General features: G+C 33.8%; 1 protein-coding gene across 1 annotated transcript; it reads right to left on the bottom strand.

Annotated features, from left to right (window-relative positions):
• Positions 1–79: 79 nt before the first annotated feature.
• Positions 80–24,032, bottom strand: Mthfs (methenyltetrahydrofolate synthetase). The gene is made up of 9 exons (XM_080153058.1): positions 23,903–24,032; positions 23,194–23,233; positions 22,772–22,807; positions 18,741–18,808; positions 3,989–4,036; positions 3,208–3,276; positions 2,078–2,176; positions 1,904–1,961; positions 80–1,557 (listed from the first exon to the last, which is right to left on the bottom strand). The coding sequence occupies exons 1-9, from the start codon at positions 23,977–23,979 to the stop codon at positions 1,447–1,449; spliced, it is 606 nt and encodes a 201-aa protein (XP_080009184.1). The 5' UTR covers positions 23,980–24,032; the 3' UTR covers positions 80–1,446.
• Positions 24,033–25,853: the final 1,821 nt, after the last annotated feature.

Below are 25,853 nucleotides of genomic sequence, written 5' to 3' on the forward strand. Positions count from 1 at the left end.
GGAAATGGAGGAAGAGGGAATGTTAATGGCGTGTTTACTAGTCGAAAGGATATTAGATACCCCAAAGTTAAAATTGCACTTGTGTGTATTACAAAATATATTTTCATCTAGGCATAATGTGTTTCAAAGTTTTATCGTGGACAGAAAAATATATGTTAAAAATCAATTAGTTGGTAGAAAGGTAAATGGAGAAAGTAGAAAGGAAACTTCAGATGGTATTCATTTCAATTATACTTCTGCCACTTAACTTTGAAATTTCTTTTAACAAATTTTAAGATTATTTATATCTTTCTTTTATTTTTATGCAATAGTTGACAAAGATTTTTAAAAGGGTGGTTCTTTGAACGGTCTTTAACATATTTTCTTCATACCTGTAATGAATTTTGAATTTTTTAATAGAAAATTTAGCTTAGTCATGATTACTTTTGCACAAAAAAACATACACAAAGCACAAGAGTATCAAACATAAAAAATAATTATCTAAATTAAGTTAATTGTTAGTATTGATACATGTATTTGATAAACTGAAAAATACACAGATCACTTGCATTTAATGGAAGACTCATCATGAAACTATCCCTAAAACTTAATCTAGAGTAGGTACTTTGTTTACATTAAAATACATAAAGTTGGAATATCTTAGCTTGAAAAGGTATATTTTTAATTTTTATATTTTTGGGGTTAGTTAAAATAGATACATACAAATTGTTAAAACTTTTATATAATAAAATATCAAAAGCTATGCAATATGCATAAGGTAAAAATGATATAATATCAAATTTAAACTTTTAACAGTTTTACACATAAGATTAACATAGATCTTGTAAAAAATACAAAATAAATGATCCAATTTAAAAGGCAAAAGTTTTGCCGCTTCCAGTTGAACAAGTTAACTCGAGAGAGTCCATGAAAGGATTCTTAATTTTGATCTCATACTAAAATTGATTAGTTGCTTACATAAAATGTTACTTATATTTTCTAAAAATAAAATACTACAATATTAAAATATATCTATATGTCATCTAATAAAATATCCTAATGAGGTAGGTGTAACAGCTAGAGATAAATGCTACTTTACTAAAATGCTAAAGTATGTCAAAATAATATATTTAAAGATTCTGATAATACACATAATTAATATGAAACTACAATATATTTAAAATACTGATTATAATCAGAAACACAAAAGGCTGTTTTATTCATGTCATATGGTTCAAAGCCGCTTGAAGTTCTTTTCATAGGATCTCCACTACATAATGGTTTTAAAGTTCTATGAATTTCAAGATAAAGTTAATTTTGTTTAATTGGTCAGAGTTTCTTAGAATTTCGAGTACGAGACAATTCTATACTGAAATATTTTTGTTGCCTAGCTGAAAAGTTAAAGGGAAAACAATTCTATTTAAATGATGTATACTGTTTTTCATGTTCCTGATTAATTTGATTTGTTTAATTATCTGGAGATATGACATGATCTACTCTGAAGTCATGAGAATCAGTGGGTACAAAATCCAGAATTTGCTCTCTGAATGCCAGTGCTACTGTCACTACTGGGTGCTCCTAAAAATATCATATTCAAATTCTTTAAGCTAATATCTCAATTATATTTTCAATTGTTTGGTTTATTATTAACTAGTAGATTCAATAATTTAAAGAACAGTTTGATTTTCAGATAATTTACTCTCAATATTTTATTTATTTTATATGATAAATAGTTGCTCCACCCCTAGACTCTAACAGAAGCTGGAAAGTCAGGAAAATGGCCTAAATCAACCGGAATACATTTACAAAGCTTCCTTCAACAGTACAAGTTTTTTGGCCCAGCATTTTTTAAGATCTTCAGACAAAAAAACTTACTACTTTATATTATAGGATTAAACAATACTCCTGAAAACATTGACTATACCTGTTCCTTGTAAATCTTGTTGAGGTATGTATCATAGTAGCCCTTTCCACGTCCGCATCTAAGCATAAAAGGATATTATTTTTATACTAATGGGTTTCTTCATAAATAAGAAATTAAAGGCATAAAAAGAATTTAATCAGACAAGTTACTTTTTAGCTAATTTTTACTTATTACCTGTCCCCAGCCTTAGTGAAGGCCATCCCAGGAACCAGGATGAGGTCAAGTCCTCCAGTTTCTAGGGCATCGGGTCGTACATCATCATTTGCTGGCTGCCTGAAGAAAGTTTATGTTTAAACAAATATAATATCATATGGGTCATATCTAAATCCGAAATAACTTGAACCAAGTCTTATAATTGCGGTTCTAATAAAAAAATTATCAAATTTAAAACAATCCAACTTAGACAAGATGAGAAGCAGTGAAAAGAATTTAAAAATAAATGCATTAAAACAGGAAATATGCTTAACGCATAAAAATAATAAGTATTGTTAGCAAAAGCCTCGGCCAAATAACAAACAAAGTAAACTTTAAGCAAAGTTGGGACTTCTAGATATTCGTCATACAATAAAAAGGTTTGTTGGCTTAAATAAGATAGTTTAACAGTCAAAAAAGCTACCCAATTAGTGAGTACCATATCAGGAAATAAATTAACCTTCCAAAAGAAAAAAAGTCTTATCTTGCAAAATTTTACATTATAAATAAACAAATATGTTTCTCAATTATTTTATTTTGAAGTCTAACAAAGAAACATTTATCCAAGGTGATTTCAATTTGTATGAAATATTTTAGTAAAAAAATCATCTAATGTCTTACAAAATAGATGTAGTTTAAAGATTTTTAAGAATACACCTCTGTTAAATATCTGGCACAAAATTAGCAGGGAAAATAGAAATAGGATATAGAAAAAGACTGAGTAGAAGAAAGAGAGAGTGTGTGTGAAAGGGAGAAAGAAAAAAAGAAACCTTTTTATATAATCAAAGGTAGAGAAACAAGAAATTGAGAGAAAAAACATATATAACTAACAAATCTTATAAGGAAGAAAATAAGCAGACAAACAATACAAATGCTTTAAAATTGGCAAATAACCCAAAGCCAAAATTCAAATCTATGTACATACAAAATCATAAAAAATGTTATCATATTTTACTTTAAAATAAAAATGCAAGGTAGGTATTAGACGAAATATATTGAAATATTTTAGATATTAGTTTTCTGAAACCTTTTATTACTCTTTTGCTTCTATATACAAACAAACAAAAAAATTAAGAAATAGCTTTGCTACGTAAAAAGAAAAGGGTTCCTACTTTATATTCCAAGCAGTAACTGGCAAGTTCTTGTAATCCTCCAAATCTTCAAGTTTTACCATCTTCATTCTATTCAATAATATACAAATATTATTAGAGGAAGCAATGCTTCTTTACAACCTGGTTGATATGCCAGTAAAAGTGCGTAAAACATAGAGTTTATTAAACAAGAATGCCTAGCAATTAATAAAAATTAAAAGGTTTTTAAGGGAATAACAAAGGTTTATAGCGGAAGAATGTGGCTTGCAATAAAACACAAATTAGTAAGGGGATAAATTAAAAATAAAAGGTTGGAAGCCAAAGAATGGTAAGAGGTGAAAGAAATATGAAGGTTTAAAAAACTTTGTTTTTTAATTAAAAGCTTTAAACTCCCATTTTCTTTTTGTAACTAATTTTAGTTGCATTTTTTCCCTAATTCTGTTAATTTTTGAAATTACTGGATGTTATTATCCTTGTAAGACTTTACATCTTTACTCTATTATATAGAAGAATATTATTAGTCTACAACATAGAGATATGATAAAATGGAGATTATGTATGTAAAGTAAGACTAGAATTTCAATAAGGAGAAAAACATTAGGTATTTTATTCTTGTTTTTGTGAATACGCTATTGCAAATTTATTGTGGATTTAAAGTTTATAATTTATGTTCTTTAGAATACAATAAAACGTTTAATATATTTATTCTAGTAGTTATCTTTAAAACAGGAATTATTGCCTATGTTGGTTTATAATTTGGCATTTTTATAACTACATTATTTAAAGACATATTGAAACTTACATTGGACCGCCAGTGAAGTACTGAGGGATGAAACATTCTTTCTTCAACCTAAAACACACAAAAAAAATTTAGAATCTTTTTTTTTAAACTTACTAGGTAGAAAAGTAGAACTAAATCCAAAAAATGTCCGTTTCTTTTCATAACTAAAAAAATATACATATATATGATTTTATCCTATCAATTAGTGACTTCATGTTTGTAAAGAATTTCTTTGAAGGAGGTAGGGGGACACCTTTAAAGGCTTATCTAAAAAATGACTTATCAATTCTGATACTTATACATCTAGCTGTAAAGGAGAATCATATCGAATAAGTGTTTAGAGATATCCTTCAGTACACACAGACAGACAGACACACAGAGCTCCTTTTACTATATTATAAAGATATACCCATAGACACAGTGTTTCAGTGTATGGCTCAATTCATCAGAGTTAATTTTGCACATGGCGGGGCTTGAACTGGGAACCCTTAGATTACCAGGCCAACACCCTACTCATTGCGCCATTACCCCATGAGGAGTATTATATTATATTATAAAGATATAGGATAATTCATATTTTTTTCTTTAAGGCTTAGCATCTATCTATTTATATCCATGATTATAGGGCAATTTGCATAATAGTGAATACATGTGAGATTAAACCAGAGGTACAGGGTGTGCCACATAAATCCGGACTTTTTCTTATTTTTAAACAAAAAAACATAAAATCGTCAATTTTAAAGATTTTATTGAATTTTAAAAACTGGTAAGCAAACTAGGTATATGACAATTAGATTATTCAATAAAATCGACGCCAGCCTCAATCACCGCCTCTCCCCGCCCCCTGAACCGCCCGCCAACCCTGGTCACCAAGTCCCTGTCCAAGCAGGCGAAGTTCTCCATAATAGGAGCAATGAGAAAGGTCTTTTTGGTATGGGCGCGTCTATTGGTTCATGCTTTAATGGCGCTCCATGCCCAAAAGTCCATTGGATTAAGATTTGGGCTGCTGGCAGGCCACATCTCCTTAAGGACGTGAGTAATCGCCGGGTCCAAATTAACCCATCTTTCAAGCTACTCTTTGACACGACGACTCTAATTTGGGCCACAGTTGAGCTAGAACAACGTTTTATACATTTTTAAAAATGGCATGAAGATTAAGATAGGGTTGTCAGCGCAACACATAGTCTAAAACGAGTTTCAAGGTTCCATATGGACCCCTGAAGTCAAGAACCGAGAAATTTTCAAGAATTTTGACGTATTGGACATCTTAAAATCTACCACGATTCACTTTGTCGGAGTACTACAGCCAAGTCAGCTGGGATAGAAAGCTCTAGTCTTTTCTAGTGTTTTCACTAGGTATCTGATGGTATCTCCAGCAAGTTTCATTAGTCCATCTCACCTACAGATGGGCTGAGGTCAGATTTAGTAGGCCCAAGTAAAAAAATCCACGGTAAACTATGCGCGCTTCGAATCTGCCTTGTTTAACATATGCGCGTCCAGCTCGGCGTACACGTCCTCCATCGTCCAAAGATTTTCATGGGCATAAAGGTCATTACCTAAGCTTTTTATAGTGGGGTCAAATGTTCTGATAGGTCAAGTAGTTTTGGCGCTATGGCCGTTTAAAAAAAGTCCGGATTTATGTGGCGCACCCTGTATATAGAATAACTATTATCTGTTACAGACAGCTCCACCGTATAAACAGGGTTTAGAGAATAAGTTTATGCTAATGGCAAAATTGCATAGAGAGAGAGGGGACATTGAACTATATAATAATATTATACTGGTACCCAAAGTTTTGTGAACATGTTATCTCATTTGATGACTTAAAAACTTTGGGTACTCTTTTGTCTTGATTGGATGGTTAAACTTTTTAATTGATAATTTAAACCTTTAGAACATTTTGAGCATCTTTGAGGAAGAACAAGAACATCATTTTCTTATCTCTTAACATCTCTTAACTTATCTCTTAAGATCCCAATTTGTTGTGATGATTCTATATAATTTTTAAAAAAAACTATAGCTTCTACACTAAACCTATTAATAGTCTTATCTATTTATCCTCTTACCCCAATTCCATAAATATGCCTGCCTGAAAAGAAATATCTGTTTGTAAAAGGAACAACTTTTGGCCTTGAATAAAGAAATGATTGATATTGAGGAAGTGTGTATCATATTATTCTTATTAGCACACCTAATCTAAAAATAATTCTGTCTGCCAGTCAGTCTGTCTGTAAATATGTACGTCATAGATATTTAGTAAGGGTTATGAAATGTAGAGACTCAGCTTGGAAATTCAATTTGACTTTTATTTGCTTTTTGTTAATTCGAGAACTTTATTGTAATTTGTTCATCTTATATTTTTAAACACACATATCCAGCTTTAAAAGTAACTAACCCAAATAATATTAAAAATCCTCTAAAATGTGTTTTATCATCCTTGTTAATGATTTCCCCATTCTTTCTACCAGATGTATCGGGTTCTATTACACTGAAAGCAATTATCCTTTATATCAAATGTCGAAAATTCTAAATTATGGGTAAATATTTTATTCATGAAAACATCAAGTGTACTTTTAACACGTGAAAAAAAGGCGTGAAATTGTGACAATTAATCATTAAAAAATACATGAAAGGAGATCGCAGTGAAGTTTGTCATTTCTATGTATCAGTTGCAATCATTGTTAAAAAAGACAAAAGATGAGCACATGGTGAAAACTTAAAAAAGAAATCTACTTAGGTAATCTAAATGCTTAATTTAAATTGTAAATATACCCAATTAAAATGTTAGTCGTAAACTAGAAAACGAAGTAAACCGATTTTTGTCGACTCATAGATTTATTTATATTTTCCCTTCTTATAAAGTATAGCAAACTAAAGAGTATGTTATTATAATTTAGAATGAAGTGTTATTCTTTGTGCATACAGTTGATAAGTATTATTCTAGTCTTAGCTCTATCTCTCTCTTAACCCCAACCCCTTGTTTTTGTAGCAAAGATTATGTACAATACACTCCTGTCTAACAATGGCAATGGTAGATGAATTGCAAATCTCCATTGGCGATGCATTTTGTTGAACCAAATGTTTTTATCAGTCTAGGTGTAGAAATATACCTACAAAGAAAACATATTTTTGTACTATTTTATAATTTTATTAAGTCTAAACCTTTAAAACTACTTGTTTGTTTAGGAAGTTTAATGAATAAAATTGAAGTTAGGCTTTCCGTTCATCGTAATGTTTTACATATTCAGTATTTCATTTTCATTTGTCCTATCCCTGTATCCTAGAGATGGGTTTGATTGGTAGGTTGTTTTGTCAACAAATACATATACACTCAGAATCCTAATTAAATGCTCTCACCATGCTATGCCGTATTACAATTTTCTTTTTTATTCTAAAAAAAGACTTATTAAATTACTTTTGAAATCAAAGCTTTTCATTATCAAGTAGGCTCGTCCGTCCGCCTATACGTATGTTAATTTGGGCATGTATTAATATCGATTTCAACTTCGCATGATCATTCCTGAACTGTTAGGTATAATTTGGAAAGCTTTGCAACTCTATCATCTTTCCAAAAGACAACTTATAATGAAACTGTAAACCTTTTTCTTTTTTAATTTATTTTTCTCATATCTAACACTGATTAGGTATGTCAGTTTGTAAAAAACGACAATCCTTTCAAGAATCACCCGTCTTGAACAAGAATGAGATAATGCGGCATTGACGGAGCCCAGTTTTTATTAGGACCTACTTTAAGAGGTGGAGCCAAACTTGATTAGTAAACTTAACATCTTTAGAAGGAGGGCAGTGGACTTGTCTTTAAAAATATCTGATTGTATTCTATAACACATTGAGGCAAAACTAAGAGTTGGATAGAAAACTAAACCCAAATTTAACAACATAAATATCATCTAATAATTCTTCATTTTGTTATTTTATTTAAAGAATAGATGTCCATAGGATTCCATACCTTGGCCAAGGAGTAATTTTTTTTCTTGTGATCATGGATAGAAAAAGGATTAAGTAGGTTACACTTCTACCCAGAGAAAGGGACATTAAAACTAAAAATACCTATAGAATGCGAAATTGAATATAACTGTATAGCATAGTAGTCAATCAGATATGTTCATAGATTACAATAAGAGAGAAAATTGAAATAATGATAGAAAAAAATGATAATTTCAAGTATGGTGTAATCATTGTACCTCATTAAAGCAACTACCTTGCCAAATCCGATTGCTATAATCTTTCATTTTGGTTGAGTTTGTTTTAGGTTTTGTTTTAAAAAGTTTCAAATCCACACCCACCCCTCTAGGGCTTTCTAGCTAAAATATAAATATTCATTTCAATACTGCAAGAAACAAAAGATTTCGAGCTCTAACTTATTGAAATTCTAGAATTAAATCTTTGTAGGTCTAGTAATTTTTTTTCAGAATACGTGTTTCTGTCTTTTTCATGGCTGTATTCTTTTCCAGGTTTCTTTTGTGTTTGATGATAAGATGGCAAAACTTTGAAATAACATCATCTAATTACCCACATTCTTTTTATCAGATTTAGACATTATAAAGTTGTCTTTTCCTTTCTTTAGAAACTAGTGGTTATGCTCTAGCCTCTTGAGTAGCTTAAGCAAAGCACTAAGGACAAAAAATGACAATCACGTATTAAAGTATGTGTTTAGCTTCAATTTATGATTGTGATATCTTATTTTATGTGTACATCACGTAATTTACCATTCAAACACCCCAATTTTTGTCAATAACCTTTTATTTTTTATTCGTCAATGACTTTTAAACGCAAAGTTTTTCTATAATTGTCCACATGAACTTTTACTGTATCCTGTATTTACGCAATTTTCCATCAAATTAATGTACACTTTTATTTAAACTTACAAATTAATGTTCTGTTATGAACCTCTACAAATGTTATTGTCCTTTTCCTTCTGTTTGTGGATCTTAGATTTTATGGATGTAGTCATCCTTAGGCTTGTTTAATTAAGTTCACTTCAATAACCACGTAATGGTAATTGTTTTGTAAATAGTTTATGAACTATTTAAAATATAGACTTAAAATCCTTAAACTTTCAAAATCCAATATGATACTTTTTCAATAAATCTTCTTAATATTGGATAATAAAAACTTTGATATTTTCATAAGGCTTTATGTTATGTATATTACTTTGAATATGGTAGATTTACTCCCTATAGAATAATCCATTTCAAATCAAATGAATTCAAATATCTCTCACATTTCAATATTGAAAAGAACACTTAAGTTTGATATTCACATTCTTAGAGGTATTTGAGTTTTGTTACTAAAACAGGATTAGTTTTTAAAAAAGAGAATATGCAACTTGATGGAAATCAAATATAGTCTCATTTGATTTTGAAAAAATTTATATTATTATTGAATTTAAAAAATAATTTCCTTATCAAATTCTCTTGGCTTTGTTAAGACCAAAAATTGTTAGGTATTAGTTTTTTTTTGTAATATATGTATTTCCTTCATTTTAAAAAATAACAATTTTAATAAATTCAAACTTATAATTTGGCATTGGTAAAAGCTTTTTACTTTTAATAATCTTGGAAAGTCAAATACCTACTCTTCATGGAAAAATTCCCTCTAAAAGTTTCCGCTGTCTATTGAACATAAAGAATATATATTAGACTTTACTTGGAATGGGGGCTATTACTTAAGATTATCAGACTATTTGACCAGAGACTAAAAAAATTATGTTCTTTCAAATTAGCAATAGAATATACTATTATATGTTCGCAGTAAATATGAACAGTATTATAAATCATTTCCAACCCTTGGTGTACCATAAAAGATGCAATGATTTAAATTCACCTTTCCATTAATGATGGGTTCAATTTATTAGGGTTGATTGGTAAGGCAACTGCCATAAGCAAGTAAAGACAAGGAAATAATAAGTAAGCTACAAGTTTAATATAATCAATCAGCGTTTATAAAAAAAAAATACCTATTGCTTTCCCTCCTAAAAGTGTATCACATCATCCCTATTCATGCTTTATGTAATCTATAATACAAAGTAGCTTGATGTCTATCCGTCTGTCCGTCTGTCCGTCTGTCTGTCCGTCTGTCTGTCTGTCCCTTAAGATCTCGGTAACCACTGAACCGATCGGATTCTACTCTTCAGGGAATATACCTACTGGTCCTGTGGCTGTTTTAGGCTATTTTCTTGGGGGGTGGGACACCCCCAACCCCCCCAAAAATAAAAAAAATCCAACCCCAAAAATTTTTTTTTTTTACATTTTTTGTAAAATCTCAGTAACTGCTGTTTAAATTGGGCTCTACCCTTCTGGGAATATACCTACTGGTCCTCTGGTGGTTTTAAGCTATTTTCTTGGGGGGTGGGACACCCCAACCCCCCAAAAAATAAAAAAATACCCACTTCCAAAATTTTAAAAAAAAATTTTTTTAAAACAAAAACCAGTAATTGGGGTGGGGGAACCCCACTGCAACATGGGGCGAAGCCCCCATGAATCCCCGCCCCCCCCCCAAAAAAAAAATTAAAAATATTTTTTTTTTAATTTTAATTTTTGTGTATGCGAACAACCTAGGTCTAATTTTTACAAATTGAAATTTTTGTGTATACGGCAAACAACCTGGGTTTAATTTGTACAAATTAAAATTTTTGTGCATAAAGCGCACAACCTGGGTTTAATTTTACCACAGAGTAATTAAACAAAGAATAATTTTTTGAATATTTTTATTAAGGAGGGTTGACTTCCCAAAACTATATAGGGCAAAGCCCCTAGAGGCTAGGGGCGAAGCCGCTAGTATTTAAGAAAGCGTTATTTCCATCATAAGAAAAAGTACGTATTTGCTTGAACAGCTCAAAATATATTTTTGGATTAACCCAAGATTAATACAATTGGCATGTGCTTCTCTAGGATTTTAAACAGAAATGAGGAAAATTATATCTAGTATCAGTGAAACCTATGGAAATTGGAAGGAATAAAATAGTCTTGTGATAAAAATCATTCTTGTTGTAGTGGGGCTTACTTGAGACACTTATAAAATACAGCAGAATGACATTTTCGATATCCTAAACGAGTGGACAGATTTTTATGAAATTAGTAGCATTTTAAAGCATTTATTTTTCTCTTTTGATTTTACTTCTATTTGCATTTTTAAGCCCACAAATGACGGATCTCAAGTTAAAATTATGAAACATTAGTACTTTTTATATTCTGTGAAATTGTATGATTTTATCATGTGAGCTCTGGAAATTTTCCAAGAGATCAAAATACATATTTATGCGCAGTATAAATATGTACATTTGACCTTTTAAGTCTACGCGTGTAGGTTTTTAGGAGATATCTAATTTTTGTACTTTTATTAGAAAGGCTCCAGATATCCAGGGAAGGCATCCTCAATGCAGCACGGAGATTTCCCCGGCACAACTGAACGTGACTATTCGGGAAACTCAGCATACACTCCGGCCTGCTTAAATGTCATGTGCAGACCTACGTGTATCCCTAGCCATCCCTGTATGATCAGAAACGCCCTCCAATACTCTGTAATTTTCCTATATGTATATGTATTCATTAATTTGTGAAAACTATGTTTGTCTATTAAAAATATATCAGTTCCGCAGAATCAGTCTTTATTGGAGGATCTAATCCTAATTTTTATGCAGCTATTCCTAGCTGCCATTAATTATCCAGAAACTTACAAATCCCCTGTGGGTACTCGTGAATAGTTTTGTTCTTTGCGTATCGGAGACGTTCAACAAAGGGAACGAGTCGCTTCGCTCTTGTATTCTCTCAGCCGCAACGTTACCAACTCAACGAGTAGCGCCGTCAACACCGCTCGAGGCGGGATATCTTGGTTTTTAAAAAGACAACAAGAACGTCCGATCCGTTACAGCGAAACTGGTGACAGCTGTGTTTGGATCAACTAAGTGCTCAACAGGAGATTTACGTGGAAATTACCCCGAGGAACTACGGTAATTTCGGACGATCGTGTGCAACCAGACAGTTTGTATGAGAACTGAGGCCAGAAAGGACGAGAAATACTGTGTTTGGAGACCAGTGTGGGACCATTCTGACGCTTGGAGCACCAATTTGGTAAAGTTTTCTTTAAATTTTGAAGAACTTTTGTTAATTTTGAACAATGGCGCAAGCTGCCGACCTAGATCAGTTGAACTTGCAGCGTGCAATCCAGCAGGCTCAATTAGAAGGAGCGCCGAATGAGCAGGCTCAGCTCATTGCGTTAGGCAACACATGGTTGGAGAACCAGCGCAGGAAGCTTAACAAGCAGAATTTCCCTCGTTTTTGTAACCGTGCAGGAGAGGACTGGGACGGCCACAAGACGAGGATGGAGAACGCGTTTAAAATTGCTCGCCACCATGCATCGGACCAGGAGGGCAGGAAAGGCCAATACATCCAGAGTCTCGAAGGGGAAGCGTTCCAGATGGCCAGAGAAGTCGCCAACAACCAAGATGCGCTCAGCTACGACCAAGTCATGGAGAGGCTGGATGCCATCTTTTTAGCACCCTCGGATTCAGACATCAACAAGGATGCGTATAAGCAGTTGTCGCAAGGCAAGAACGAGATTCCCCAGACTTACCTTGCTAAGAAAGAGCAGATGTGGTTGAAAGCCTATTCCCCGGACAACCGCGACCCTCAACAGTTCCGAAAAGAGGTAACTCTTGGTCTACGCCATCGAGAGGTACGGAAAAGAGTTTTTTGCCAGTTACCTGGAATCACCAGCATGGCCGTTTTACGCGCCACCATCATGAATGAAATTGCCACGCAACGTCAGCTCATTCACCATGGAGATGCTGAGGACACTTCCATGGATGGCCTCGCCACGTCCAACCGTGTTGTCTATCATAACGATGGCACGGAGGACATGGAGGTCAACGCTGTCGGAGATGGGAACAGTAGCGTCAAGTGCTACAATTGCAACCAGAATGGCCATTACTCGCGTAATTGTCCCAAAAAGAAGCAGCAAGCGAGTAAAGGTACGGGCGGTGCCACCAAAGACAAGCCGAAAGGTAACTGTCGGCGGTGTGGCACGCCTGGCCATTGGCAGAAGACGTGTACGATCCCTGAGGACAGGCTGGCGAACGTGCGCAAGAGGAACCAGGAGAAGAACGCCAGCGGCAATGGACGCGGCAGGCAGCAGCAAGACCGTGCCCGCAATGCCGTGCGAGAGATGCGTGCCAACGACCCTGGAGACAACGACAGTGGCGTAGGTGATGACGACCAAGCGCAATATTATGGAGATGTCAACTGTCTGGAAGCAGTTGGCCACCGAAACAAGACTTCAAAAATCAACGAGTTTGTCAAGCGGTGATCCTAGAGACTCGCGAGGTGGAATTTTATCATGTTGATAATCTTCCTACCACTGATCGCGGTGCTAACGGCTTCGGTAGCACCAACTAGTGAGGCTTACTCACTCGACATCATTGATTGCACAAATCCATCCACCATCAAGAAATTCAACAAGGAAACAATATGCAGAGCAGAGGAACCTACAGAAGAAGTTCCAGTGAAGGAGCGCTATACTATTCTACAACGACCAACTCTGACTAAGGTATATGGATACTCCTGCGAAGTGAGGGTATCCTTATACCATTTTAAGTGCGGAGTTTGGGGTCACCTAAAATTGCAACAGGTACCCCAAACGATGAGGCACGAGGAGATTACTGCAGAAAATTGCCGCCGTATGTCACTACTCCAAGAATATCAAATTTCTGGCTACGGTGACCCTATCAAAGTAAAACTTAACCGGCCCACCTATGTTTCGGCAACCCTAGCCGGATCACTGAAGATGGAAGATGACAAGATCACCTGCATTGGGCAGACCATCCGCATGGGCAACACTATCCACTACAACACCCTGAAGCTAGCCGAGTACCAGATTCTACTTAAAGAAGAAACCTTCTTGGTTAGTAATAATAAGGTAGAGAGTGAAACAGACCATTTATCTCTGCCGTGTCCATATCATAAAGGGGAGTGCATCACTGGCGCCGTGACCTTCGTGTGGAACATCAACGACAGTTCCTGCACTCTACAGATGGTCAACACCATCAACCCCCTCACCACCATGGACACCTACTTAGTGGATCATCACCAGCAAGTTTTACTCAACACTACAGGCGCAATGAAGTTAATGCATTGCCCCTTCAATGTCCTGACCACGGACCACGATGGGATCTACCTGGGCAAGACCAGCGAACTCAGCAGACTCGCCACCATCCACCCCGGACAGATAGATGTTAACCTTCAAGCTGCAGTACACTTAAATTATTTAGCTTATAGCATGCGCCAAACCTTCAGCCAACTAGATGTTACGTTACGGAAGACCATATGCGAGACCCATTACCACGGAGAGGCAGACCAACCGGTACTGCTACATGAGCAGACCTATGGACTCTTGAAGGGAGATCTCTTGATGACCTTCCAGTGCACCAAGAGGACCCAGAAGATCAAGGATGACGTCAACTGCTATCAAGACATACCTCTGGACCCTGATGGCTATGCCGATGCCGCAACTAAGCATTATAAGTTGCATTCTACAAGGGTAACATGTTCTGCGACTTTACCCTTAACTGTCAAGTCTAAGGAAGGCTGGGTACAGCTGACCCCCGCCATCATCAAGACTCAGGCCCCCATGGAGATGACCATCGACACCCCTCTAGTTAACTGGACGGATTACAGCCATGGAGGAATCTACACGGAAAGAGAGAGAGCTGAATGGTTACACACCCTAACCTTCCCATCCTACACCGAAGCAAGCCTGAAGGAGATTACCTATGGACTCTGCGTTGGAGATGGAAACTGTAACCAACTTTCTACCAACAATTTACCTCTGTACACCCTTGATAATTTAGTGCCGGATTTAGAGCGCGAAATGGACTTATGGAGCAACGTCAAGAGCTGGCTCCATGAATACGGCGATCTAATGGCATTCGCATGCCTGGTCATCCTAGGGCTAAAATTTATTACTGATCTGATATGCATTACCCTCACGTTTCTACGGGTAGGCCCTGGAGCCGCCATCGCCCTGGTTGCCCACCTATACCTCTACAACAAGCATTCCTACCAGAAGCTTATGAGGAAGAAGAAGGCCGATACCAGAACTGAGAGGCGAGAACCTACTACAGCAGCAGAGACAACGTCGCTATTACCAACGACATCAACCCCGAAGATACAGATGACAGAGATACAGCCTACCCTCTTGGATCCTGCATCCCTGCCATCGTACAGCACTGCGACTAGATCACCTAGGATATCAACCTTAATACCATGACAGAATGATAGGTATAATTGGCCGTCTAGTCTATTGTCTTTGCCAATTTGAGCGTTATGTTATCTGGCATGTCTGTCTAGCCAGATAAAAAGGGGAGAAAATGTAGTGGGGCTTACTTGAGACACTTATAAAATACAGCAGAATGACATTTTCGATATCCTAAACGAGTGGACAGATTTTTATGAAATTAGTAGCATTTTAAAGCATTTATTTTTCTCTTTTGATTTTACTTCTATTTGCATTTTTAAGCCCACAAATGACGGATCTCGAGTTAAAATTATGAAACATTAGTACTTTTTATATTCTGTGAAATTGTATGATTTTATCATGTGAGCTCTGGAAATTTTCCAAGAAATCAAAATACATATTTATGCGCAGTATAAATATGTACATTTGACCTTTTAAGTCTACGCGTGTAGGTTTTTAGAAGATATCTAATTTTTGTACTTTTATTAGAAAGGCTCCAGATATCCAGGGACGGCATCCTCAATGCATCACGGAGATTTCCCCGGCACAACTGAACGTGACTATTCGGGAAACTCAGCATACACTCCGGCCTGCTTAAATGTTATGTGCAGACCTACGTGTATCCCTAGCCATCCCTGTATGATCAGAAACGCCCTCCAATACTCTGTAATTTTCCTATATGTATATGTATTCATTAATTTGTGAAAACTATGTTTGTCTATTAAAAATATATCAGTTCCGCAGAATCAGTCTTTATTGGAGGATCTAATCCTAATTTTTATGCAGCTATTCCTAGCTGCCATTAATTATCCAGAAACTTACAAATCCCCTGTGGGTACTCGTGAATAGTTTTGTTCTTTGCGTATCGGAGACGTTCAACAAAGGGAACGAGTCGCTTCGCTCTTGTATTCTCTCAGCCGCAACGTTACCAACTCAACGAGTAGCGCCGTCAACACCGCTCGAGGCGGGCTATCTTGGTTTTTAAAAAGACAACAAGAACGTCCGATCCGTTACACTTGTTAATGCCATTTCATAATTGATATTTCTTAAATCTTTCTAATTACCTCTACATTACTTCATATAATGAACTTTTAATCTCAGTTCTACTAGTAATTTTAGTACCGAAGCTACTCTATAATTCCAAATATCCATTTTCATTGTGAAACAAATTTAAATGCAGAATATCTATTAAGTTAGCAATGATGGATTAAAGATAATTGTAAGTAGAGTAAGTAGGCCAGACAAAGGAAAAGCTAGTTAGGATGTATTATGGCTTACTACAATTGGCCAACGAAGGGGTTTCCGCCTGGAAAGGAACAGATTTTATGAGACTATTCATCATGCAATGTATAGGTATATAAATGCTTAGTACAATTGATTATAGAGAGGAATTATTGAGAAAAGTTAGATATTCGGTGATTTTGAAGTATTTGCTTTCTGAAAATTTCTGTTTATATCATAACATAAAAGTAAAATTTGTAATATAAGTTAATAAAAGAGGAATTTTACCATGTACTTATCTAATTTTCATATTCATTTTAGCTTAGTAGAAACAACAATGCATTAGCAAAGCCATTTTAATTAGGGACATAGACATCTAAAAAACATTAGCTAAATATCTGCCCCTATCCTAGGGTTTATGTGATAAGATTATGTCAATTCTTGTGGCAATAAAAGTATGTTTCTATTGTAGTATGTGCTCATTTTCTTACATTCATTATAAGGGTCTATAAAGTGGTGTAAATTAGGTTAATTGGTATAACACCAATAAGATAAATTAAATAGGCATGGAAAATGAAATGAAGACAAAATTTTTTAAAAATTATGTCTGTTGAAAACATATTTATTGATACAATAGAATCCCAAACCACTGCGTTTTTGTTTTGTTAAATAGTGTACACAATTCATAATACCTAGCTGAAAAAAAACTGCTTGCATTAAACTTTTCCACCAGTCAAAAAAAATGAGCTATTGACAATTTTTCTTGGGGTATCTTATCCCTCCTGTCCCTGGATTAGATAAATTGTGTTGAATGAACCCATTTAAAATTATTTTGGGGTGTCATATCCCTCTTGTCCCTGGAATAGATAAATTGTGTTGAAGGAATCTATTTAGAATTATGTTGAGGTGTCATATCCCTCTTGTCCCTGGAATAGATAAATTATGTTGAAGGAATCTATTTAGAATTATCTTGAGGTGTCATATCCCTCCTGTCCCTCGAATAGATAAATTGTGTTGAAGGAATCTATTTAGAATTATCTTGAGGTGTCATATCCCTCCTGTCCCTCGGATAGATAAATTGTGTTGAAGGAATCTATTTAGAATTATCTTGAGGTGCTATATCCCTCCTTTCCCTCGGATAGATAAATTGTGTTGAAGGAACTCATATAGAATTATCTTGAGGTGTCATATCCCTCCTGTCCCTCGGATAGATAAATTGTGTTGAAGGAACCCATTTAGAATTGTCTAAGCAGATGATTTATTATTAACATAGACTCGGGGTCAACCAAATTTTCACACTTTTTGAAATATTAATTTAGTACCTAATCATTTTTTTATTTATAGAAAGAAAGAAATTTATAATAATATATTCCAAACATAATACTAAAGGTCTTAATGTAATCATTTTACTCGAATTCTCTAAACCCACAAAATGGTAAATTCTACTGGTATAGAATGGCTTTACAAATTTTTGATGATCGAAATTTAAGATAGAGGGGAAAGGTAGAAACGACAACTATATCTTTACAATGCTAAAAATAATTAGGTAAGTTCGTTTTGGGCCAACAATTAAAGGTTATGGACATTTATAAACTGTAACTGGTGAATAAAGGGTAAAAGCGAAGTTACAGCAATGTGTGTCGCTTGGCAGGTTATAAGTAGCAAAATACATAGCTTTGAAGAAAGTTCCAGCGTTGCGGAGCCGTTTGTTTTTGGTGCGGCTCCGGCTCCGATCTAAAATCAAGAAAAACTCATCATATTTTTTTGGCAAGTCTATTTTGACTTTTGAAGGTTTTAAAAGTTCAATTTTAGATAAAGATGTACTTGAAAAACTTAAAGGGGGCATTTGCACACGACAAAACTGAGTTACCAAATTATACCTTATTAATAAAAATTAACGAAAATAAAAGCAACGGCAAAATATGGCGGCTACCGGCTCCGGCTCCTCAACGCTGGAAGAAACGCAGACTGAAGTAGTGACAACCACTATTTGCCGCCGTAATGTTTTCTTTAGATTATCACCATAAGATTGTGGTTTACTGTGGCAGCCTAGTGATATTTCCATTCTGTACTACAACAAACTGATGTATCTCATTTTTTTTGCTATTATTTGTATTTTTTTTTTTTTATAAATACACTTTCCGCTCTCCTACTATTTACAAAATCGGTGAATTATTTAAAGGTATCTGAAGTATATAAAGATTAGTTCAATGAAGCTGATTAACTAAATACAAGATTGACATACTGACGTAAATACCTTAATTATAGAAAAATGGTGTAGTAAAAAGATTAATTTTCTTACTTGAGAGCGTGTGTCAAAATGTTGTGTGTATCGACTTCATCTCTCATACTCAGAAAGATTGATATCCGCTGAAAAAAAATAATATATATTTAGTAAATGTTGATTATAGTAAAGTAAAAGTTCAATTTCCCACATCCATAATTCGTAGCAGAAAATTTGTCTAATTGTCAGTCAGTCAATCAAGATATCTAGAACGGCGGCTATGTTATATAGCACCAGTTTTTCCTTTCTAAGGTACCAATCCAAAAAATAGCCTAAACCATGACCGAAGCTTATATGAAAAGTAATTAGAACCTAGAAATGACGTTCAGACAGACGGACAGTGACACACCAATTTTATTTGGAAATGTATCACAAATTCAACTTGGACTAAACAAACAGCCAAGTTAAACTGTAATACTGAGAGAAATCATTTTATTTTGCGGCTCACATCAGTGTGATCAAAACATTGACATTTATTACAGAAAAAAAGTAGTAATAGAAAAACAACATACTTATGAAGATCAACTTTGTATTGGTAGTCCAATTACCAAAATCTCCACCATAAAAAATGATGATAGAAATGATTTTAGCAGCAAAGCTACTTTATAACTAAAAATGTATATTTACAGACGGCTTATCGACATTTCTAATATTATGGAGCATAGTTAAGTTTAAAACATCAATGACAGACGGACTGCTTTTCAGAAGGTTTTAGCTGTTTTTATATTTTGCTACTGATTTCCACATATCTTTGGTGTTTTTGGGTACAAAATATTATAATATGTATTCCTATCTCTCTCTATATTAGTCTTGGGAAGTGTAGTATATACATCAAACAAAATATTGCCTTGACTATAGAAATAGGTAAATATGTCAAAAAATAGATTCAAAATGCAAAATAGAATGAGTTATACATTACAATGAAGATTAATGTAAAAAATATGCAATTTGATAGTATTAAGAAATAAGTTTAAACTAGCTTCCTAACTTAAATTGTATATTTTTTATAATATGTATCATATTTTTTTAATTTTATACTATTGTAAAAATAAGGAACAATTTTATCAAATTACCTAACATATTGGAGACTACTTAATTTTTCTTTACCTAAGGATTCTCAATAATCGGGGCTTTTCTATTATATAACCTCAATTTTACCTAAAATAATCTCAATATTATTTGAAGGGCCACTAAAAAAGTTAAGTAATCAAGCTCAATAGATACTCGTCATAAAAATTTAACTGAAATTTTTTACAAAACTCTTAAATTAGAGATTGAGGAATTTATCCTATTTACTTGAACCACTTTCCCCTGACAAAAATATAACAAACTTGAAAAAGAAAATGATATGAAAAGGAAGAAAATGAAAGCTTTTACAGCATTTTGATCTCAACAAACACTAACACACACACACATACACCCACAAACACAATACATTTGATGTGAAAGCTTTTTAAATGAAAGATTTATTACTATTATCATTGAATGGTTGAGTGTTTGCCATCTCACAAATAAATACACAGGCAAATATATTAAAGATTGAAAATTGAAGAAACCTTAGGAATGGAAAACTTGATATTTTCAATCAATCTTTTTTGTAACAGCAGAGTAGTACATTTCTATAAATAGTTAAGAAAGTAAATTTTCAAATGCAAGCAATTAAGAAAGAGTATACATGGTAAACTTTACTCCCAGGAACGCTAAAAAAAAATGAGTTCATTTTGCCTTTACCAACTGCTGCGCTTCTAGCACAGGGTTGGCATATCGGGGGTGGAAGGCGGTTTTAGGGGGGGCGGTTTTGGGCGGGCGGTTTTGGGCGGGCGGTTTTAGGCCGCCCTTTATCGGTCCTTTTGGGCAGATTTGGGCACCCCCCTTGTTGGGGGTAAAAAAAGGGGAGGGGGTGAAAAAAGAGGGGAGAGGGCGGGCCTATGTATGGGTGATATTAACTATTATATAAATTAGTAAGCTTTTTTGTATCTAGAGAAGGATTTCGCTAACCGCTGAACCGATATGTTTCTTCTTTTTCCTTATAGGTCCTGAGATGGTTTTAGGCTATTTTATTTCTAATAATAAGTCTCGGTATGGTTTTAGGCTATTTTATATCCTTTTTATATGCTTTTTACGACAATTGCGCAAAATGGTGCCCAAACCCTTTTTGGGCGCCCAAAACCAATTTGGGCAATCGGGCGAAAAACGAAAAAAGTGCCCGATATGCCAACCCTGATCTAAAGAGGTAAGAAGAGGTCAGAAAATAGCTAAAAAACATCCAAAGGCTTAATCTAAAAATAAAATAGCCTCAAACCATGACGGGGACCCATATGAAGCCTCCTAATGAAAGAGAACGCATCCAGTTCAGTGATTAATTAAATCTTAAGCTTCAGACGAAAAATCATAAAACTTCATCTAATCAAATAATATTTCAATCCTTAATAGCCTCATAGTTTAGGCATGATTTACCTATCCTTCTATTTTATATCCTTCTTTCAAACTCAACAATTGCAGATATATTATAACCTTGCAAAACCATTTTCGCACAAAAAAAATATTTATTGAATTCTAATCTATGGCACCTATGATTTATAATCAATCTGAAAAAAAATAAACTGATTTGCGCCATTCATTCATTGAATAAAACAGGTCCCGTCCTGTTGCTGATAGAATTGTAGAATGAATTCGCAAAAAAATACAGAAAATAATATATTTGTTTCAATAATGACTATTTTAGATGCTAGTGAAATATAGATCATTTGATAAAATATAATCTTAAATTGAAAAAGAAATAATATCTGTGAAAAAGTAATTTATTACTTGAAAGGTAAACCCCATAGATTAAGATTATTTAGTTAGATTAAAAGGAAACTTCTTAACTTTAAATTATATTAATAAATTAAATGACAACGAATGGAACTGAGCAGAACAACTCATAAAGATGAAATAAATAGGAAAGCACGAAGTCAAGAAAAATGTAGGTAGCAAATTTAAGTAATCCAATCGACACTGAATGAAAATACAAACGATTGTGTGAAGTCCTAACAAAATTTATTTACATAAAAATTTAGATATATATTTACAAAAATCTAAATCTAAGAAAGTCCTTTGATAAAAATCTAGAAATATTTTCACAAAAACCTAACTCTTGGATAGTCCTTTGAACAAAATTGACTCCCTGTGGAATTTCTAACCAGACACGTTAACATTGCCGGCCTTCCAAATATTTAGACAAAACTAACAGACGTCTCTTCATTGAATAATGATGTAGAATGCCATCAAAAACTATAGGGCAACGAAAAACTAAAATGTGGTTTTTTTTACATAAATTACTAGGTATATTTTCTATTACTTTCGATAAACACTCATTTTTAATTTTAGTTTTAAAAAGAAAAGAAAATTATTTTTGGATTGGGGAATTTTTTTCTAGGAGTGATTTCTCTTGGGAAAGTGGTGGTACCTTCCCCCAAAATAGTTATAAATCACCCAGGACATATGAGTAGCTACCCTGTAAATGAGAACCATATCGGTTCTGCGGTTAAAGATCCGTCGGTACAGACAGACAGACATACAAAGATCCTGTTACTTTATTATTAGGATTTTTCAGAAAGTATTTTTTTATTGAAAAAAATTTATTTTGACCGACTTTTCTCCTAGGTGTCCACCATCTTACACCAAAATGATACGTAACAACCTCCTACACAGCACTGGGACTGGGGATGTCAGTTGGAAAAAGTCACTACCTTGCAAAACCCTGTGCACGTCACTGCTTCAAACCTTTTACTCAAAAGCTTAGCTACTTGGCCTTCCAACTATAGTTGTTAATTTATCCACCAAAATTATTCCAAAACTTTATGAGCTTGATATAGTGACAAAATTAAATTCCTAAAATAATTTATCTACAAAAAAATAGAAATCTTCTTATATTTTAAATTTAAGTAAAACTATTTTTTTTATAAGCAATATATAATACTTTATAACGGACGCACGAACATACATATTAGCTACACTACTTCTTATAATAATGGATAATAAGTCGGAAGTATAATTAGCTCACTAACCTTGGCAGCTGAATATTCTGGCATATCCAACAGTTTCTAGACAACCAAACATATGTATAACATATTTTCTTTTTTTATGATTCATTAGTGGCTTAGTTAAAGCCTCGAGGGGATTTAACTAAGAATGTACCATCCCGACCCCCCTCCCCCGCCTTATAACGATATTTAACATTTTTTTTCTTTTAAAATGTACCTATTCAAGTTAAATTTTTTTCAATTGACAAAAACAATGTTAAAATCTGTGTTGTTAGCCATCGAATAGATCTTAAGTAAGAGACACATTAATAATGAATGGAAAAGATAATTATTCTGGTTAAAGGTTCCAAGAAATTTCATACAAACACTTCATCGTGATTTTTCTTTTATAACAAAACTTAAAGATTAGCTTTCATTTTGAAATTATTTGATATGTAAATATATTCCTGTGTAACTATCTGAGATTGTGCCTGTATTTCTTCAGTACTAAAACATTTAAACAAATAATAAAAGCAAGATACGAAGAAAAACAATTTCATCCAAATCAGGGGCGTCCAAGCTTTTTATTTTGGGGGGGGTAAAATTTTTTTTAAAATTTTTTAAAATTTACCCCCGGGGTAAAATTTTTGGGGGGGGTAATTTAAATTTTATAAAAAATTTAGTGTTAAAAATGCGCGCGAAGCGCGCAAAAATTTTTTTTGTTAGAGATTTTCTATTTTGGGGGGAGTATTTACCCCCCCAAAATGGTTTGGGGGGGTAAATACGGCACCCCCAAGGTAGGGGTAATTTTTTTTTGGGGGGGGAATTGTTCACAAAATATTGTAGGTGCCTACGGCACCCCCAAAATCGTTTGGGGGTGCCAAATGGCCCATTACCCCCCCCCTTGGACGCCTATGATCCAAATAGGGGAAGGACGAAGGTAGGGGGAATGTGTTCCTTTAAGAGAAACAATCTCTATCTTTAATCTATTTACAAAGTAAATAGTTAAAAACCTTTAAGGGTCCAATAAAAAATATAGAGCGAACTATTTCGGTACAATCACAATTATAAACTCAGACAGACAGACATGCATTTTGTTACTTTCTAATAAAAGGAAAACGCTCATGCGCGTTTTATTTAATTGTTTTTGTTTCTTAACAACGCGTAAGATTTTACCTCATTGATTTTAGAACAGTTCTCATCTCCTTCCTGAGATTTGCTTTGCTAATCATATTCGATATTATTTTCATCATAGCAAATCTGAAATTCTTACGTTCCACGTTCAGAAAATGAAAAGCTTTTCTTAATTTTAAATGTCCGTGTATTCAACGCCCTCCTTAAAAGCGGTACCCTGACATTGAATAAAAGTATTTTAATTCCTATATATATATCTAACTTTATAATTACGTCTTAGTTCAAAATTCAGTATTAGCCCATTATATAAAGCAAAGTTTACAAATGATCCAATTTCTTTTCCAAACTATTAAATAATTAGATCATAATTACTGTCAATATACGCTATTATATTTCAATAGTTTGTTGTCACTTGTCTTTATATTTTATCATTATATTATTATTTATTACGTAGGTCACTGTAGAGTAGACTTGTTTAGATTATAAAATCATCTGATTTTTGTTGACATGTTTTCTTTAATCTTTGTTAAAACTAGTTTTATCCGTCTGCTAGAGTCGCCTATGAAATAAACAGGCATAAAGACACAACTAAAAAACTAAATTCTGATCTAAATAATTTTTGTTTAATTTTAATGTTGAAAAACCTACTTTCAGAAGAAAATAAATACTTTAGATTTTATTTTTAAAATTTGTTTGTTCATTCCTTATTCCTGAAAAATATTTACAAAATCCGTCTGCTGGTGAGTGCACTTATGGCTTTCTCCTCCTACATAAAATGCGCGAAACTTGTCTGCTTGTGAAAACATATGATTAAATCTTGTCTGCTAGCAAACATAAACATGGCCTAGCAACTATTAGAGAGATAGGCAAACTTGATTTTCAAGTATCAAAGAATATTTTTGAGGCATGCGTTTTTTAAGTGTACTGTTTGATACAATATGTAGTATTTGGTTTTTAGTGTGAAATTGATTAAATATTTTTTTTTTGTTTGGACTGTTTTTTTAGCATGAATTATTAGATCGAATTAGTACCCGCTTTTATATTTGTTTAATTTTAACTATTATGTACTTTTAAAATACGTTTATAATCAAATATTGCAAACAAAAATTAAAAAAGAATAAGTAGAATATAAATATATTTCTGCCATAATTTGCCCCTCCATTTTCATTTCAGTTTTAAAAAGAAAACGAAAAAATATTGTATTTTTCTTGGAATGTTATAAGGGGGGGGGGGGGAAGTTTGTACAGTTATAGGAAATGAAATTCAGTATAAAAGTTTGGGAGGGCCGTGTGGGCTTGTTTTTATAGTTATCAACCTAATTCTTTTTGCTCCACAAGCCCCTAGAAGGAAAGTCCCAAAATGAAATCTGTAATGGTTTGTTGATTCGGTTATGTTAAAAAAGTATTATTTAATAAAAATCAGGTTGATATCTTTAATAATAAGCTCAAAACTCATATTTTTAGTGTTTTGGGGTCTTTTGCTCCACTAGACCCTTAAAGGAAAGTCCAACATGAAATCTGTATTGGTTCCTTAATTCAGGTATGTTAAGAAAGTTTTCTTTAAAAAAAATCAGGTTGATAACTTTAATAATAAGCTCAGAACTCATATTTTTAGTGTTTAGGGGTTTTTGTGCTCCACAAGCCCCTAGAAGGAAAGTCCCAAAATGAAATCTGTAATGGTTTGTTGATTCGGTTATGTTAAAAAAGTATTATTTTAAAAAATCAGGTTGATATCTTTTAAAATAAGCTTAGATCTCTTATTTTTAGTTTTTGGGGGTCTTTTGCTCCACAAGCCCCTAGAAGGAAAGTCCCAAAATGAAATCTGTCCCAGCCAGAAAGTAGCGTCACTATCGCGCTACTATAGCGCACGATATCGTGTAGCAATCGAGCACGAGTTCTTACGATATCGCTAAATAGTCGTCCAATGCACATCGACGATATGTTACGATAAATGGTCGAAAAGGTACTTAGAGCTGCGCGATACACCCACGAAA

Source organism: Acartia tonsa, chromosome 3 (assembly GCF_053477335.1).
Source record: "Acartia tonsa isolate MP-2025a chromosome 3, ASM5347733v1, whole genome shotgun sequence".
Classification (NCBI taxonomy): Eukaryota; Metazoa; Arthropoda; class Copepoda; order Calanoida; family Acartiidae; genus Acartia; species Acartia tonsa.

Excerpts from the sequence above, each read along its gene's own strand:
- Mthfs (XM_080153058.1), bottom strand. The coding sequence starts at position 23,979 with ATGATGAAAATAATATCGAATATGATTAGCAAAGCAAATCTCAGGAAG. Across the intron at positions 4,037-18,740 it reads ATTTTGACACACGCTCTCAA|GTTGAAGAAAGAATGTTTCA; the intron begins GTAAGAAAATTA and ends TGTGTGTTTTAG. Across the intron at positions 1,962-2,077 it reads TTCACTAAGGCTGGGGACAG|ATGCGGACGTGGAAAGGGCT; the intron begins GTAATAAGTAAA and ends TTTTATGCTTAG.